Here is a 19,988-nt window from a genome sequence, read left to right on the forward strand (position 1 = left end):
AAGGGTGGATTGTTATTTATCTATTATAAAGCCTACAGATACGTATTTTGCTACACAAAATGTCCGATGACCTTTGCAGGGAGTGATTTCGGTATTAGTACTGCCTCAGACAAACCCTAGAAGATTTTCACTGTAGCACTTCTTGCTAGGATCTCTTTTTAGATGTCTGCCAGGATCTTGTAATTTCAGGAAATCATTAAATAATACACACACATATATGTATTAGAAAAGGTGTCTGTAGTTGGCAGTCGGTTTGCACCCTGTCCAAGTAGGGGCCCTCACTCTAGTCAGGATAAGGCAGATACACGCTCAGATAACCCCTGCTTACCCCCTTGGTAGCTTGGCAAGAGCAGTCTGGCTTATCTCAGAAGCAATTTGTAAAGCATTCGATTATAACTCACAGTAACAAGTGAAAACACTACAAAAGGACACCACACCAGTTTTTAGAAAATAGCCAATATTTATCTGTGTAAAACAAGACCAAATTGAGAATAATCCAACATACAGTAATAAAGATAATAATTTAGTGAGAATTAACTTAAAGATACAGTTCCTTGAAGTCGATAGCTCCACCTGGGGCTATCACGGCGTTGTGATCAACAAAACCAAGAGTTCAGGCCAGCAGCGGTGTCACTGGTGTCGCGGGCCAGCTACGTGTCGGGAAGACCTGCAAACAGTACCTTGGTGTCGTGATCCTTGAGATGAGATCCCGAGAGCAGCGTCGCTGGCGTCTGTTTCGGAACTCGGTGCGGTGGTCATCAGGCCCTTGAAGTCACACGCGCTGCAGATCAAACTCCGGGCTGATAAAGTCTGGAGTGCTGGTGTGGATGGCGTCGGGGCTGCGGTGCAAAGAAGGATGATGCGACGTGCGGTGCCTACAGGTTACGATGCAGGCAGCGGCTCGGTCATGGCTTCCAGTGGCGTTGGTGAGACCAAGCTATGGTGTGAAGATCACGGTGCAGGCAGTGGCGTCATTGTTGCTGAAGCACTGTCATTGGTAGGCCCAAGTCAGCGGTGTGGTGTGGGACGGGCTCCGTGAGGCAGACATGAATGCCTGGTGACAACACTGGAGTCGATGGTGCTGGCGTTGGTGGGAGAGGCTGCGGTGCAGGACAAGACGGTGCTTCGTGTACCTCACAAGCAGTGTCCAAAGGCCACGGTGCAGGCAGTGGCACCGGTGTCTGCAGGAGCAGCTTCGTCGGGGATGCTCAGGCTGCAGTGTGAGCAAGGCGATACCGGAGTGCAGGGCCCACTGGTCATGGTGCAAGCAGCATCTCGGTGGTGGCGGTGAGACCAGGTCTGCAGTGCGGCTCCGTGCTGCGTTGGCAGGTCACAGTGCAGGCCAGCGGCGTCATTGGCATCATTATAGTGTTTTTTCATTTTGAACAACACAAAATACACAGTTCCCAGTGCTGTATGCAGATGAAACTGAAGTCTTTGGTTTCCCTGAGACAAGTTCTACTCCTAGCCCTTGGAGAACTCTCTCAAGCAGGATACAAAGCAAAGTTCATCCTTTGCTCTCTTTTAAGGCAGAAGCAGCAACTGCAGGCCATCCCAGCAAAGCAACACAGCAAAGGGGCAGTGTTCTCCTTCTCCAGCTCTTCCCCTTGGCAGAGGTTCATCTTGATCCAGAAAGATTCTAAAAGACTGGGGTTTTGGGTCCACTATTTATATCCCTTTCCGCCTTTGAAGTAGGCATACTTCAAGGGAAAGTCTCTGTTGTTCACAAGATCCTGCCTTGCCCAGGCCTGGCCCCAGACACAATCCAGGAGGTTGGAGACTGCATTGTGTGAGGGCAGGCACAGCCCTTTCAGGTGTAAGTGACCATTGTAGGAAAGTAGCCTCTTTCTAGCATGGTTACCTCCACTTTTGGTCTGTTTGTGAGTGTGTGTCAGTGTGTTTTTACTGTGTCACTAGGATCCTGCTAGCCAGGACCCCAGTGCTCATAGATAAAAACATATATGTCAGTGTGTTTTGCCTGTTTCACTGGGATCCTTCCACTTTTTTAGTATATGGTTTGTGTTGCCCCTAGACCTATTTTCTCCCATTGCATTCCATAGGATTTCCTACTGTTTGCATTGTTCTATGACTATTTACTTGTCTAATTTTGGTGTTTAGTGTATATATTGTGTATAATACTTACCTCCAGAAGGAGTATTGTCTCTAAGATATTTTTGGTACGGTGTCACCCAAATGAATGCCTTTATTTTTGGTAACACCGAGTATTGTCTTTACTTGTGTATAAGTACTGTGTAACTATAATTAGTATTGCATGAGCTTTGCATGTCTGCTAGTTCAGCCTAAGCTGCTCTGCTAGAGCTACCTCTGTCAGCCTAATCTGCTAGAACACTACTACTTCACTAATAAGGGATAACTGGACCTGGTATAAGGTGTAAGTACCCAAGGTACCCATAAAAACCAGGCCAGCCTCCTACATCCACTTCGCCCTCCATTCTAGCCCAGATGGCCCATCAGGATATACAGGCTACACTTCAGCTCTCTTTGTGTCACTGTCTAGAGGGAATGCACAACAGCCCAACTGTCAGTATAACCCAGAAGTGGAATACACAGGCAGGCAGAAGCACAGAATGCTTTCAGCAAGAAAATGCCCACTTTCTAAAAGTGGCATTTTCAAACTAACAATCTAAAAACCAACTCCACAAAAAGATGTATTTTTAAATTGTGAGTTCAGAGACCCCAAACTCCATTTTTCTATCTGCTCTGAAAGTGCAGAAAGGATATTAAAGGCAGCCCCCATGTTAACCTATGAGAGAGATAGTCCTTTCAACAGTGAAAACGAAATTTGGCAGTATTTCACTGTTAGGACATGTAAAACACATCGGTACATGTCCTACCTGCTAAATACACTGCACCCTGCCCCTGAGCCTACCTAGGGCCTACCTTAGGGGAGCCTTATATATAAAAAAAAAAGAGAAGGTTTGGGTCGTCGAATTGGCAGTGCAAGACTGCACACACAGACACTGCAGTGGCAGGTCTGAGACCTGTTTACAGGGTTACCCATATGTTGGGCACAATCAGTACTGCAGGCCCATTAGTAGCAATTGATGTACAGGCCCTGGGCACACACAGTGCACTATATTAGGGACTTGTTAGTAAATCAAATATGCCAATCATGGATAAACCAATCACCAATACAATTTACATAGGGAGCACTTGCACTTTAGCACTGACCAGCAGGGGTAAGGTGCACAGAGACAATAAACCAGCAAAAACAAGTCAGGAAAAATAGGAGGAAGAAGGTGAAAAGTTTGGGGATAACCCTGCAAAAAGGGCCATTTCAACAATATATATATACGAGTACATGCACTGAAAAAAAACAAAGGTTACAGGGACGTTATAGTTAGGTTCTGAATTTACTTGTACAAAACCACAGAAATTCAGCAGTTATAGTTAAAGTTCTTTCAAGTAACTATAACTTGCGCCCTAAGCTACCTATAACTCGCGCCATTGCCATTATCAATAATGTTATTGCAATCGATGCAGTGATAACAAAGGTGCCATACAAGATCTCATAAGTTCCAAAATATGTGTCATAACTAGCTGTGCATGGCAAAGGCGCAAGTTATAGTTACCGTAGGGCGTGAGTTACAGTTATTTGAAAGAACTCTAACTGCTGAATTTCTATGGTTTTGTACGAGTAAATTCAGAACCCAAGTATGGCGTGCCTGCAACGTTTTATTTTTTTCAGTGAATTTATATGTTTTTTTAACACAAAGTCCTTTGAATTACTATACGTTATTCCAAGACCTGCGACACACGGCGACAGGGGTTGGTCACAAGGCCTGGCCTTGCAGCCAATCCCCTATAATCACACAACCCCGCGCGACACATGGCCTTTGACCGTGCACAGCGCGGGTTGGTCATAGGACCTGTCTCTGTCAGTGGATGTGTGAGTGGGTGTGTGACTGACTGAGTGGGTCTGAAAGGGGGTGTGCAGGTCTGAGTGGATGCATGAGGGTCTGAGTGGGTGTGTGAGTGGATGCATGAGCCTCTGAGTGCATGTATGAGTGAATGAATTAGTGTATGATTGAGTGTGGTTTTTCTTTCACATTTTTGCATTACGCAAATATTTTGCAAATGGTGGAAATTCGAGATTTTTCACAAATATCACGCTGTGACACAAAAGTATATTAAACCTATAATTTCCCCCTAAAACACACCTATATCACACCCCTGGAGTCATGGCACCTTCACCCTGATCCCTTATGCCACTTAAAATTTTGACCATCACAGACTGTGTACCATGAAATAAAGTGGCAGTCGCAACTTTCTAGTCAGGCTGCAGTCAGCCACATTGTAATGCTTCTTTACGCACAGGTTTTTGTGTAAATTTGGGAATTTCGCGATTAATCGCGGCCAGAGATAAACAAATGTATTTGTACTTAAATATCTCCTAAACTACTGAATGGATTTACACCAAATAACAAAAAGCACAATCTGCGTACTGGCAGCTAGCTTTCTGCCAAATTTGGTGTAATTCCATCCAGTGGTTTGGGATGTAGACTTGTTGACAGGTCCTATGCGAATTAATATGGGAAAGGCAACGTTGTTTGAGCTACCTTTTTCTCGGCCCCCGCTTGATGGATCACCCCAAAACTTCCCTTGGGCAATAAGGATCACCGGGCTACTTTTTTGGGAAAATTTTGTGAAGATTGGTATAACTGGTAGTTATAGTTAGGACCATGTTTCAATATAAAGGTGTTTTTTGACTTGCATATTTCTTTGCTACCGCTTGACCAATCTACACAAAATTTTCCAAAAAAAGAAGTATATATATATATATATATATATACATATATATATATATATATATAGAGGTAGGAGTTGTGTATATAGTAATAGTGCCCATGCAATGGAGTAAATATGTATGTACATAATGTGTTTAAAAGTGATATATTTACAAATTTACAAATGTACAAGTCTAATTTTTTCTCAACTTAAAACGGCTACAGGCTCCCGGGGAGGTGGGAGGGCGCATGTGAATCTGCAGCGTCTCATGCCACGAACAGATGTACACTGGGTAAGTGACATTTTCCGTTCGATGGCATGTGTAGCTGCAGATACACATGCAGTGCATAGACTAGTAAGCAGTTATCTCCCCAAAAGCGGTGGTTCAGCCTGTAGGAGTTGAAGTTGTTTGAAATAAAGTCCGTAATACTGCTTGTCCTACTGTGGCTTGCTGTGTTGTTAACACATCCACGCAGTAATGCTTGGTAAACGTATGAGGCGTAGACCATGTGGCTGCCTTACAGATTTCAGTCATTGGTATGTTTCCTAGAAAGGCCATGGTAGCACCTTTCTTTCTAGTTGAGTGTGCCTTTGGTGTAATAGGCAGTTCTCTTTTTGCTTTTATATAACAGGTTTGAATACATTTAACTATCCATCTGGCAATGCCTTGTTTGAATATTGGATTCCCTGTATGAGGTTTTTGGAATGCAACAAACAATTGTTTTGTTTTGCAAATTTATTTTGTTCTATCTACGTAGTACATTAGTGCCCTTTTAATGTCTAATGTATGTAATGCTCTCTCAGCTACAGAATCTGGTTCTGGAAAGAATACTGGAAGTTCCACTGTTTGATTTAAGTGGAACGACGGTGATATGACCTTAGGTAAGAATTTAGGATTTGTTTGTAGATCTACTTTATGTTTGTGTATCTGAATAAAGGGTTCTTGTATAGTAAAGGCTTGTATTTCACTTACTCTTCTGAGAGATGTGATAGCTATCAGAAATGCTACTTCCCATGTTAAGTACTGTATTTCACATGAGTGCATGGGTTCAAAAGGTGGACCCATAAGTCGTGTTAAGACAATGTTGAGGTTCCACGAAGGAACTGGTGGTGTTCTTGGTGGGATAATTCCTTTCAGACCCTCCATAAATGCTTTTATGACTGGGATCCTGAATAATGAAGTTGAGTGCGTAATTTGCAGATAAGCTGAAATTGCGGTGAGATGTATTTTAATGGATGAAAAAGCTAACTTTGACTTTTGTAAGTGTAGTAGGTAGATTACGATGTCTTTAGCAGATGCGTGTAATGGTTGAATTTGATTATTATGGCAGTAATAAATAAATCTTTTCCACTTATTTGCATAGCAATGTCTAGTGGTTGGTTTTCTAGCTTGTTTTATGACCTCCATACATTCCTGTGTAAGGTCTAGATGTCCGAATTCTAAGACTTGAGGAGCCAAATTGCTAGATTCAGCGATGCTGGATTTGGGTGTCTGATCTGTTGATTGTGTTGAGTTAACAGATCTGGTCTGATTGGCAGTTTGATATGAGGCACTACCGAGAGGTCTAGTAGCGTTGTGTACCAAGGTTGTCGTGCCCAAGTTGGTGCTATTAGTATGAGTTTGAGTTTGTTTTGACTCAATTTGTTTACTAGATATGGAAGGAGTGGGAGAGGGGGAAAAGCGTATGCAAATATCCCTGACCAACTCATCCATAACGCATTGCCTTGAGAGTGAGCTTGTGGGTACCTGGATGCGAAGTTTTGGCATTTTGCGTTTTCTTTTGTTGCAAATAGGTCTATTTGCAGTGTTCCCCATCTTTGGAAGTAAGTCTTTAGTATTTGGGGATGAATTTCCCATTCGTGGATCTGTTGGTGATCCCGAGAGAGATTGTCTGCTAACTGGTTTTGAATTCCTGGTATGAACTGCGCTATTAGGCGAATGTGGTTGTGAATTGCCCAATGCCATATTTTCTGTGCCAAGAGACACAACTGCGTGGAGTGTGTTCCTCCCCGTTTGTTCAGATAATACATTGTTGTCATGTTGTCTGTCTTGACAAGAATGTGTTTGTGGGTTATTATAGGTTGAAATGCTTTTAGCGCTAGAAATACTGCTAGTAGTTCTCTGCTGAGTGTCCCATTGTGCTTGGATGCTGTGTTGGTTGAGGTGTGCTCCCCACCCTATCATGGAAGCATCTGTTGTGATTACGTATTGAGGCACTGCGTCCTGAAAAGGCCGCCCTATGTTTAAATTTATAGTGTTCCACCATTGAAGCGAGGTGTATGTTTGGCGGTCTATCAACACTAGATCTTGAAGTTGACCCTGTGCTTGTGACCATTGTGATGCTAGGCACTGTTGTAAGGGCCGCATGTGTAATCTTGCGTTTGGGGCAATGGCTAAGCATGAGGACATCATGCCTAGTAGCTTCATCACTAATTTTACATGTAACTTTTGTTTTGGGTGCATGGCTTGTATTACGTTTTTAAATGCTTGTACCCTTTGTGGACTTGGAATGGCAATCCCTTTTGTTGTGTTGATTGTTGCTCCTAAGTATTGTTGTATTTGACACGGCTGTAGGTGTGATTTGTTGTAGTTGAGTGAGAAACCTAGCTTGTGAAGGGTTTCTATGACATACTTTGTGTGTTGTGAACACAGTTCTTGCGTATTGGTTTTGATTAACCAATCGTCTAGGTACGGGAACACATGTATTTGCTGCCTTCTGATATGAGCTGCCACTACTGCCAGACATTTTGTAAAAACTCTTGGCGCTATGTTATTCCGAATGGCAACACTTTGAACTGGTAATGTACTCCTTGTATTACAAACTTTAAGTACTTTCTGTGGGAAGGATGAATAAGTATATGGAAATACGCATCCTTGAGGTCTAGTGTTGTCATGTAGTCTTGTTGTTTGAGCAATGGGATCACGTCTTGCAGTGTCACCATGTGAAAGTGATCTGATTTGATGTATATATTTAATGTTCTGAGATCTAGGATAGGTCTTAGAGCTTTGTCTTTTTTGGGTATGAGAAAGTACAGGGAGTAAACTCCTGTTCCTTTCTGATGAATTGGTACTAGCTCTATTGCATCTTTTTGTAACAACGCTTGGACCTCCAGTTGTAAAAGATCCCTGTGTTGTTTAGACATGTGTGTTTTCGGTGGGACATTTGGAGGGAATTGTAAAAATTCTATGCAATAACCATGTTGGATAATGGCTAGGACCCACATGTCTGTTGTTATTTCTTCCCAGTTTTTGTAGAAATTGGTTAGCCTCCCCCCCACTGGTGTTATGTGTTGGGGATTTGTGACGTTGAAGTCACTGTTTATTTTGTGGAGTTTTGGGACTCTGGAACTTCCCTCTACTCTTTGGGAACTGTCCCCCTCTGTATTGTGCCCGAAAACTTTCCCGCTGATATTGACTCTGATAAGTGGGTCTTGTTGTGAGGTTGAGGGTTCTGTGCTCTGTCCCCGAAACCCCCCTCGAAAATGTGATTTCCAAAATGTGCCTCTGCTCTGTGGGGAGTAGAGTGCGCCCATGGCTTTGGCCGTATCTGTGTCCTTTTTAAGTTTTTCGATAGCAGGGTCCACCTCCGGCCCAAACAACTGCTGTCCATTAAAGGGCATATTCAGGACCGCTTGTTGTATTTCCAGCTTGAATCCTGAGGTGCGTAGCCATGCGTGCCTCCGTATGGTCACTGCTGTATTTACAGTCCTAGCAGCTGTGTCAGCTGCATCCACTGCTGACCGTATCTGATTGTTCGAGATACTCTGTCCTTCCTCTACCACTTGTTGTGCTCTCTTTTGGAACTCTTTGGGCAGGTGTTCTATGAAATGTTGCATTTCGTCCCAATGAGCCCTATCATATCTAGCCAGCAAGGCTTGTGAGTTGGCAATGCGCCATTGGTTGGCTGCCTGTGCCACAACCCTTTTCCCGCTGCCTCGAACTTGCGACTTTCCTTGTCTGGAGGTGGTGCATCTCCTGAGGTGTGTGAGTTCGCCCTTTTGCGAACTGCCCCTACTACCACTGAGTCTGGTGTTAATTGCTGCGTGATGTACACAGGGTCTGTTGGTGGCGGTTTGTACTTTTTCTCCACCCTTGGAGTAATGGCCCTGCCCTTCACAGGCTCCTGAAACACTTGTTTGGAGTGTTTGAGCATTCCCGGTAACATAGGGAGACTATGATACTGGCTATGTGTGGTCGACAGTGTATTAAATAGAAAGTCATCTTCTATAGGTTCTGCGTGCAGGGTGACATTGTGAAACGCAGCTGCTCTTGACACCACCTGTGTGTAGGCAGTACTGTCCTCAGGTGGTGACGGTCTCGCTGGATAACAGTCGGGACTGTTATCCGACACTGGCGCATCATAAAGATCCCATGCATCGGGATCATCCTGACTCATCCCTGTATGAGTTTGGGACTGTATCATTGGTGGAGTGGCTACCGGTGATGGTTGTGGTGAGCGTTGTGGAGATGGTGGCGGAGTTACTTGTCTTGCCACCTTTGCTTGTGGATGCTTGTCTTTCTCTTGGAAGGCAAGTTTCCTTTTAATTCGGATTGGAGGGAGAGTACCGATCTTCCCGGTGTCTTTTTTAATGTGGAGCCTCCTTTGAGCGTAATTTGGCTCCCCTGCCTCTAGTTCCTGTCCGAATCTGTCTCCATGCATCTGTGAGGACATGCCCTGTTCCTCGGTGTAGGAACTCGATTTCGGTTCCGAGGCCGGATGTTTTGGTACGGAAACCTTTTCGGCAGTCCTTCTCGGCTCCGAAGACACTTTTTTGCCTTTCGGCGTGCTGATCTCTCGGTGCTGACTCATTTCGGTGCCGCCCTCTCGGTGTCGAGATTGCTCTGACCCGGTGTCTCGGGTCGAGTCTGTTCTGTGCTGGTATCTTGACCGGAGTCGGATGACTTCGACACATGCGTGCCCTTTTTCAGTGCAGATGGTCGGTCACCTATTTTTCGGGTTAAGCCATGGCCTGCTGGCGGTGGCGTCCCCTGGGCTTTAGTGTTTTTTCCGTGAGTTTTGTGTAGCGACGACATACTCACGGTTTTCGGCGTCTGTTCGGGATCGACCTCGTCAGAGTCCGACTCTGCGATGGAGAAGGTTTCTTCTTCTTCCTCCAAGTGTTGTTGTCCTGTCGGCGCCTACGCCATTTGTAGTCTTCTTGCTCTTCGGTCTCTTAATGTCTTCCTCGACCGAAACGCTCGACAGGCCTCACAGGTATCCTCTTTGTGTTCTGGAGACAAACACAAATTACAGCCCAGATCGGGGCAGAAGCGGAATGGGGTCCGTTCCATTAGCCTTGAAGACGCACGTGGTCGGGCCGACCAGGCCCCACTGGGGAATCGAAAACCCCGAAGGGCCACCGGAGCTCTTCAAAATTCGGTGTCGATCTGTTGTAACTAACCCAATACCGAACGCAAACAATACTGTCAAATTTTCCGAGATTTTAACTAACTTTCCGAACCGAAACGCGGAGCGAAAAGGAACACGTCCGAACCTGATGGCGGAAAGAAAACAATCTAAGATGGAGTCAACGCCCATGCGCAATGGAGCCGAAAGGGGAGGAGTCCCTCGATCTCGTGACTCGAAAAGACTTCTTCGAAGAAAAACAACTTGTAACACTCCGAGCCCAACACTAGATGGCGGGATGTGCACAGCATGTGTATCTGCAGCTACACATGCCATCGAACATATATATATATATATATATATATATATATATATATATATATATATATGGAAAACCAAATGTTACTGTGGCGTTATAGTTAGGCTCACATTTTAAACGTACCAAAACATAGAAATTCACCAGTTATAGTTAGAGTTATCTCAAGTATCTATAACTCATGCCCTAAGGTATCTATAACTCAGTGAATTTCTATGTTCTTTTTAACGGATAGTCATTTTCATTACTATACATTAGTTCAACTACCGCTGCGAACGGCCTTTGGTCGTGCATTGCTGGGGTTGGCTGCAGTCCCTGCCGCCAACCCCTATAACCACCCAATCCCACGCTGCGCACAGCCTTCTGTGCGCGCAGCAGGGTTTGAGGCAGGGCCTAGCCTGTGGCCAGTCCCTGTGGTCAACCCCTATTACAACCCAACCCCACATGGCTCCCCCTCCTGAGGCCAATATTGGCCCCACAGCACCCAGGGCCCAGCGTAAATTTAGAATTTTTTGGGGGGCTGAGGGTTTGCATGCCCCCCGTCCGATCGCAGCCCCAGGGACCCCATCCTCCGGGCCCTATTTTAAAAAATATATATTTTAGGGAAGGGGGCCATGGGGCCCCACTCATCAGGGCTGATCTCAGCCCTGGAGACCCCATCCCCCAGGGCACAATGGTGCCACAATGTTGGGGACCTTGGGGGAGCCTGAAGGCCCCACGGTCCCTGTTGACTTCCTGCCTCCTGCGGGAGCCAATATTGCTGTCACAGAGAGGGAGCTGCTAAATTGTTTCATCTGTCTTCCTGTTTGTATCTCCGTGGGCAGGCAGACAAAGGAAACCTCTGCTCCAATGAAAGTAGAGCTGTTTAATAGCTCTACCTTCATTGGAGCAATGTTTGCTGTGGCTTGGCGGCAGTCGTAAAGGTTTGATGAATAGGTGCATGAGTGCAAAGATTAGTGACAAAGTGTGTGTATGATTTATTGAATGTCTACACGCATCAATGACACAAAGACACTTTATTTCATAAGGCATGTGTGTTAACATTGCGAATCCTTGTTGTGCTTGTTTTTGAGTTTGTCAGTATTTATATGAATTGGAAGCATTAACTCTATCACCTGCTTTCTATATAAAGCAAGCACGCAATATTAATCAAATGCACTCAAAGCAAAATATCATTGTGTAATATTGTAACATAATTGTAAGTAAATTTTTATGGCTTAATTATTAAAATTTGTGTCTCATACTGGTCTAAAGATTACCGCTTTTGCTTGATTTAGGGTATGCAATTGTGTTTAACGTGATTGATTAAAAGTTCACACCTTCAGATCAGGCATACCTTGATTTGCAACAGCTATGGGACAGAATTCGTTTTTTTACATTTCACTTCTGAAACTGAAACGACTTATGTTTTTTAGGCTAGGATTTGTCAAAAGATAACTCAGCAAAAACTGTAGCTCAAGTAATAATCATAGTGAATTGCTGAACTGCATGCTGAGATTTTGCTTTAGGAAGGTTTATTAAAGTGCAACGGCTCATACTTTAGGAAATAGACGGGCCCGTTTCCTGCTCATTTTCCCACCAGGCGCTTCCTCTGAGCCAAGGATTGTAGAAAGTCACTGCAGATTCCTAACAACTCTGCACAGCTGAATAAAATGGGTTGCAAAGATTCCAGACATACTTCCACACTGCAGATATTTTTATTCTCAAAAGTCAACTTTGTAAATCAAATATTGCGCAGGATAGTTTTAGTTTTCAATTCAGAATAACTTTATTAACATGACAGGTCCTTCCAATGCTGCCAAACATAATGCATGACCTATATCCAATGGAGAAAGCTGGACAGCTAACTGCCATGCCAAGTTACAACAGAGCACATTTTCTGGGCCTGCTTCTATAGACCAACCAGCTGTACCGTCTTTCAGGAAGTGCCTAACACCTATTCTGACGTGAAGAGTGATCTGAGGACATGTGCGTTCTATGGGTGACAAAATGCAAAGCTTTCAGGATAATAGCTTCAGCATCTTCAAGTTTACTCTTCTCTAATACATGGACCCTATTCAGCAAAAACATGTAAAGGCAGAGGGTTAGATATTTGCCTGAATATACTTTTATGCTAGTTTGCTATTAACAAACATTACCAGTAGGACGTATGGAAAGCTGTGCCAATCCAAGGTTTCCAGACCAACCACTGGGAATATCATGTGCCTATTCAAGCAGGCTCCTAGTCCCGCTGCGTGAAATTCTACGTAACGTAAAACTGCGCACAGGGATATCCACAACAGTGAATGCTTTTGTGGCAGGGGTAAAACATTTACTTTTGGCAAAAAGTGTACATTTATGATACAAATACCTTTCAGAAAAGGGCCAGTCAAGACTTGATTTCTAAACTCCTGCCATCTTTATAGAAGCTCTGGGTTATCTTGGTTATATTCACATTTGTGAAATATATTCCAGTCATAAAGTGTGATAACAAAACAAGAGAATATGCTGTGGTAGCTGTCCAAACAAGTGCCAGTTACCCATAACTACAATGAAGTGAAGGTTATAATTAAAGGCAGTTTTAATCTGGAACAGTCGCCTTTAATATATATTCAGTCAAGTTCTAACTTTAGAACACTTTAGGCACTGTGCATTTATTCTTACTACAGCTTTAGGTAACAAGACATGACTGTGCAAAATAAGTGAAGTCAGTATCATTATGTCAAACCACTGCATTTTTGCCCAATACATTGATCTGATGATTACATCGACCTGGTTGTAGCATGTAAATCGTTTAGCACTAAACTAGATAACCTATTTGAAATAATGGCAAATATAGGTAATCATCAACCAATAAAATGATCACATCAATATAGTGGTCAGTCTATGTAATGGGGTTGAACTGCATCCCATCCATAGGTCATTTCATGTTACTGACGTATATGTTACTGAATTAATGAGGCAAGAAGAAGTGAGACAGAATGGAAGCCAATCTCAGACAGGGTAAAGGAGCTGCATCCTTGCATAACTGGAAGGACACCTCAATTGATTCTCTTTCACCTGGACCATCAAACCTTTCTCACAATTGGATGCTATCTAGAAGAGGAACTCTACTCAGTTGCCAATATAAATGGATCTTAACAATTTTGATAGAGTAATACATTTTCGGAATTGATAGTTTATCAAAGTATTGACAGTGTTGAGAACCCTAATAGTCATGTGAATACAAGCTTACTGGGCACCAGCCTAGGCATTACATAGGCTTTGCCAGATGGAGCATAACTCCTACAGACAGAAAATGGATCTAGGAAATAGACAATATTCCCTTGATAGACAGAGTGCTGCACTTCTGACTGGGGGTATTAAATCCCTCTTGCGTGATTTCTTTGACGAGAATCACATGAACCTTGGTGAAGACCAAGTGCATTAGGCCAAACCTCTTGGGTGACCTTGCAAACGGCTAAAGAGAGTTTATTTGCTGTCTCAGTGGTCAGGCAGGGGTAGAACTTTTCATAAAAATTAACTGTTAACAATAATATGTGATGTATCCATAGACCTTACATGCTTGACGTTCGCCCAATGAAAAATGGTGAAGGGTGCCCAAAAGCAGCTGTAAACTACAGAGAGCATGCTGAAGGACCTTGATCAACCAGAGGGAGGACTATTTGCCACCATAGCCTTTGGACTATGGTGATGTAAAACCAATGCACACCGCATTTGTTTAAAAAAAAAAACGCAAACTGCGTTAGGTTGAATGAAAAAAACATAAGAAGGTAATGCTAACTACTAAACTGAAAAAAGTACCAAAGGAACCTAAAGGTGTCTTTCACGGTGAGAACTAAGAAGCAGTAAGTTCCTACCTGCTTGAAGCAGAGCTAGTCTCCCTTTTATAAAAAAAAAACAGTAGAATCTAGAGCAAGGACCTACAATTTTAAAGGTGTTGAGAGAATACAGAATCACTCCCTAATGTAGCAGGTTTTGAGGGCAATCTTTGAACACTCTGTAGTCTCTTTAAGTGGTAAAAGTACAATTTATAGCTCACCTGATTGCTAAATAATTACCTCAAGCATCCTTTTGTGGTACAATTTGTGACAATACAAAAAAGAGTAATTGAGGTGTGCCAGGTTCCTTGGAGCTACACACACTTGACCAAAAAACAGGAAAAGCACTGAAATGAAACTCAGGAAAAATTAAACAAGATGAACACACCTGTTGGATTCAGTAAACAATGGCATGAACACCAATTTGGAATTGGCATGTAATTATTTACTTAATAAGAGGACAACTCACACATCTGACAGGGGCGGCTCCTTTTTTAGAGCGGAGGAGAGTCACCCCACTGAAATGCACCAAGAGACAAAAAAATAAAATGGTAATGAAGTTAATCCATTACCATTTTATTTTTTCTCAATCCTTCCCAAACCAAGTGTCAGGAGGGGACGGGGACTGCTGAGTGGCGACAGCAGAGAGGAGAGGTGGGCTACCTGTGCACTGGTTTAAAGTACACATGTTTTTTTAGCCAGCTGTTGTGCTATGACCAGACAGACATGCACATTTTAAACAGGCCTCCAGGGCTCTTCAGAGCGTTGTGAAAGACCATTTCCTACAGTCCTGGTGATGCTTTCATGCTGCTTATCAGCATGAAAGCAGAGCCATGAATGGTTGGGATATTTGCTAGAGCCTCGAGGAGACAGAGCAGAACACGGACCGGAGCGAGGACATCGTGCAGCAAGCAAGGTAAGTGGCTATTTCTTGTTTTAATTTACTGTCACCACTCACTTTGCATGCATGCGCCCACCCATTTCCTGCCCCCCATAAGTATTTGCCAGCCACCACTGACCCCACTAAATTAAATAGGTAATGGGTAAAGTTTGTTCCTGAAGCGATAAAATGAACATACATCAATGCATCAGTAAGAAGTGAATGGCATATAATAAACATTGAATTCTTCTTATGCTGGAAATGATGGTTCAAACCTTGTACCAGACAGATAAAAGTGGATTATTACACTGACCCTAAGAATTTAATAAGTATTCTTATACATACAATTTGAAGCACTGGATTAGAATATAAATGTGCTTGATAAGTGAATAATCATTTAAAGGATGTGTGGGATGCACAGGGAACACCACTGATGACTGGTAAGTTCTAGTTCATTGTTTAAGATCATAAATAGTAGAATGATGTTGCAATAGTTTTGTTATTTGTAAAAAATAGCTCAAGTTTTTTTGTTAAATGTAAAATAATTGGTGCTCGATCCAATTGGCATATTTGATTTATTAGTAAGTCCATAGTGAAGTGCACTAGAAGTGCCCAGGGTCTGTGAATCAAATGGTAATAGTGGGCCTGCAGAACTGATTGTGCCACCCACATGTGTAGCCCCTTAAACATGTCTTAGACCTGCCACTGCAGTGTGTGTGTGTGTGTGTGTGTGCAGTCTTGAACTGCCAATTAAATCTGGCAAGTGCACCCACTTGCCAGGCCACAACTTTCCCTTTTACTACATGTAAGTCACCCCTAACGTAGACCCTAGGTAGCCCCATGGGCAGGGTGCAGTGTATCTAAAAGGTAGGACATGTACTGGTGTGTTTTATATGTCCTGTTAGTGAAATACTGCTGAATTTGGTTTTCACTATTGCAAGGCATATCTCTCTCATAGGTTAACATAGGGTCTCCTTTAAATATCTTTTAAATGCAGTTTCCCATTGGAAGCAAGAAGAGATATGGAGTTTGTGATCTCTGAACTCAATGTAAAAGTACATCTTTTGGTAAAGTTGTTTTTTAGATTGTCAGTTTGAAAATGCCACTTTTAAAAGGTGGCCATTCTTGCTTAACCATACTGTGCCTTTGCCTGCTTGTGGAGTCCACATCTGGGTCAGACTGACAGTTGGACTGTTTGTGAATTCCCCCCTAGAAAGTGCAGTCTCCCACCCCCTGGTGTGTGTCTAGGGCCAGGTCTGGGCAAGCTGAATAGCTGGAGGAGAAGTACTGCCCCTTTGCTGTGTGTTTCTTGCCGGGTTGGCCTGCAGTTGCTGCTTCTGCCTTACAGAGGGCAAAGACTGGACTTTGCTGTGTATCCTGCTTGTGAAGCTTCTTCAAGGGCTTGGACTGAGCTTGCATCCTGTTAGGTCTCATGGACGGCAAATAATTCACCTACAAGCCTCTGGGTTTACTTGCTGTGGACTCTACTTGACAGGTGGTGCCTATTCCAGTTCCTGTTCCCCTGGGAGTGAAAGCTGGTGAAATAACAAGTGGCACGACATCAGACGGACGTCACTGCCTGACTCCGTGATGCCACCTTCAACTGAAGCCGTCGTCCCCGCTGCAGTGTGAAGACCCAACCGGCATCATGGGCCAGACATCGCAGCAGCCACAGCCAGTGACACCCCTGACCTCATGAGATCGGAGTGTCATACCACCTACGTTCATGACACCAGACTCCATGGGGCGCCTCCAGCACTGTGGAGCGACCGTGACCCAGTAAGGTCGCTCCACCATGTCTTGTCCCGCTGGACATAAACCCCTGAGACGAAGTGTAAGGAACCAACACCTCGCACCGATGCAGCCTCACCTCCACCGCTCTGCAGCAAGGACCTGATGCCTCACATCAACACCACGGCTTGTTTCTTCACTTTTCACAAGGTACTGTACTTGGGAGTCCATGTGACTCTGTAACCAGCACCATTGGCGTCGCATTGTTGGGAACAACACCATCACAACGGCATGATAGAATCCCAAATGCTTCAATTTGGTACTAAGTGCTATGTTCAAGTTTAATCTTTAAAAATTCACCACTTTGCCTGTGTATGTTGGATTTTTCTTGTTTGGATCTTGTTTTGATCAGATAAATATTGTCTATTTGTTTTAACTGGTGTTGAGTCCTTTTTTCACTGTGTTACTGTGTGTTTGTGCAAATATTTTACACATTGCCTCTGAGATAAGCCAGACTGCTTGTGCCAAGCTACCAAGGCGGTGAGTAGGGGTTATCCTTGGTGAGTATCTCCATTACCCTGACTAGAATGAGGGTCCATGCTTGGATAGACTGCCAACCAGAGACCCCATTTCTAAGAGTTCCCAAACACGAAGCCATCCATTTAGAGCAGTGCACTCCATGAGGACTGACAAATCTAAAGTGGACTTTGGTATAGGCACCAGACACAGTTAACCAAGAAGAAAGTGTGTGCACACTAGGGTGAGGGAGTGGAGAAGAAAAATGGGCACACCAGTGAGTGCAAGGAATTAACTTAATGTAAAATAAAACAATATTTGAATTTTTTTAATTTGCATCACTCACATGTTAATTAGATTACCCTTGTTTTTCTATATATTGCTATGTACTAGTCTTAAGAGCTAGAAATGTTAGCCACTAAGATAAAAAATATTAAAAGTGATTTGCTCATTTTCACACAGTTTAGTCTAGTGTGTAAGTATGGATAGTACTCAGATCTGGATACTTCAACACTAGACTGCATCTCCGTAAATTAAAGTCATTGAACAACAAATGCTTACCTGTTTTGAAGGGCTTGAAGGTTTTTGGGATGTTGACGCTAGGTTTCTACTGTGGTATCTGCAAACATGATTCACTTCATTTTTATCGCATTCACTAAATGGCTTGTAGTGGTAATACTGCTAAAAATACATGCAAAAAAATTATAGTAAATAAAACACATCATGCAAGAACTTAAAAACATTCGACAAATTTCTGATACAGCATGGCTACTATAAGTTGAAAAATATAAGTGTCACAGTTGCACAAAGTTTACTACCTTGTCCTTTACTAGATGCCCCCTTAGGTACATTCCAAAAGAAGCATTTGAGATCACATAGTTAACGCAATATGAGTAGTCAACGGTAGGAAGCACACACATTCAAATTTCTTACAATGCAGAATTATACATTTAGTTCTCAATTTGAGGTGACATTCAATGGTGTGATATAATTTAATATACTTATTGAACTTTCAGATTATTTATATATATCATGTAAAACCATGTATGCCATTTCAATGTCATTTACCTAACAATCTTAGTTCTTGACCAGAGTGAATCAAGCCAAGTACATGAAATAAGAGATATTTCAAGCCTACGTTTCCTAATTAGCAATGCAACATTTTGAAACTTCTTTTATTTTATGTAAATATTCAGTAACTTAAATGCACCCTAAAGAGATTTACAGGTGACCAGCACCAGTCAAGCAATATTTTAAAGAAAGTGAACATTACTCGACCCTCTCCTAGACCAGATTCCAATAAATCACTTGAGTTTTTATTGGTATACGTTACTGCCTGCAAAAACTGCCACAGCTGTCTGAGGAAGTACTCAAGGATTTGGCATACAGTTTCTCTATTAGCAATGAGTAAAGGCCAGAGTTTACGCCCCTGAAGCTACTCCATCATTGAAAATAAAGATGAAGAGGTGATTCTTCCAGTTTCAGTGGTGCAAGTCCTAAGGTCCTTAACAGGCAATGCTTCAGTTGTAGGCATTTCCACTCTTGATTACTGGGAAGGTTGAAATCCATTACCAGATCTTGAAAGGACATTAACTCATCTTTCGCCAAAACATGTTGTGTGGTGTCTATAGCAGAAACACACCGTGATCCCTAGTCATTTCACTATCAGTGCTAATCTCTGCATTGTTCCACATGGATGAGTCGGGGTGAAGGGATTCTTTTAGCTTGAGTTGCATATTTACTTCCATCAAGGTCTTCTCCATGGTGTCAAGCAGCAGATTATCTGGCTTATTAAAATGTTGTACCCCATAGTATAGACACAATGATTCTGAAGAATTTCACAGGAGTTTCCATTCAGTGATGGCCCAATATTGGGGGTTTCCAAACAGACAGGGAAGATGTAGGCAAACTGTAAGACATGATGGGCTACATAATACAGTTCTATATTTGGCAACCATAGTCCTTCTGAGCTTGTAGGGATATATTATTCCTTAATTTTGAGCTTCAGACGCTGATCATCCCAAATGTATTGTCTGATTAAATGATCTATCTCAAATGGATTTATCTTTGGGACTTGGAAACGTAAAATGTTAAACACATATTTAAATCTTGGGTCTATGACCCTTTTAATAATTTGCATCCTACCTCAAAGTGACAGTAGTAGGTGTTTCCATTCAAGGAGCGTCCATCTGCTGCGGTCAATCAGCTTGTGAATGTTTTCAATTACCTTTAGGTTAACATAACAGTCAATCCAGCTGCCAAGGTATTTTAACTTGTCCAACTTCCACAGGAGGCAAGGTCCACAAGTGCTGTTTTCATGGTAAAGGAGTTCATGGGTAGTGTGTCACCTTTGTCAAAGTTTACTATATAGTCTGAAAACATTGAAAAGGCAGAAATTATACTTAGAATGGGATTCAAAGAGTGCTCTGGTTTTGTAAGACTCAACATAATGTCACCAGCATGGTGAATATTTTCAGCTCACCCTCTTTAGACAGGGTAACAAGAACTCATATGATTTTCTGATTGCTGCTTCCAAGGGTTCAAGCATGAGCAGAAAGAGGAGAGGTGAATCAGGGTAGCATTGTCTTGTGGCGCGTTGGATGGTAAACATTTTGGGTGTATATCCTCCGCTATTGGTGGCAACAGTG

General features: G+C 42.9%; 1 protein-coding gene across 3 annotated transcripts in view; it reads right to left on the reverse strand.

Moving 5' to 3' along the window:
• AKIP1 (A-kinase interacting protein 1) overlaps window positions 1-19,988 on the reverse strand; it is a 70,075-nt gene that overhangs the window by 10,647 nt on the left and 39,440 nt on the right. For 2 of the 3 annotated variants that reach the window (XM_069223657.1, XM_069223655.1), the window contains one exon: window positions 17,902-18,021. In XM_069223657.1, the coding sequence (XP_069079758.1) occupies window positions 17,902-18,021 (120 nt within the window). The remainder of the gene's footprint in view (window positions 1-17,901; window positions 18,022-19,988) is intronic. The other variant, XM_069223656.1, reaches the window with a different exon arrangement.

The sequence above is a fragment of the Pleurodeles waltl genome, chromosome 3_1, assembly GCF_031143425.1.
Source record: "Pleurodeles waltl isolate 20211129_DDA chromosome 3_1, aPleWal1.hap1.20221129, whole genome shotgun sequence".
NCBI classification, from domain to species: Eukaryota; Metazoa; Chordata; class Amphibia; order Caudata; family Salamandridae; genus Pleurodeles; species Pleurodeles waltl.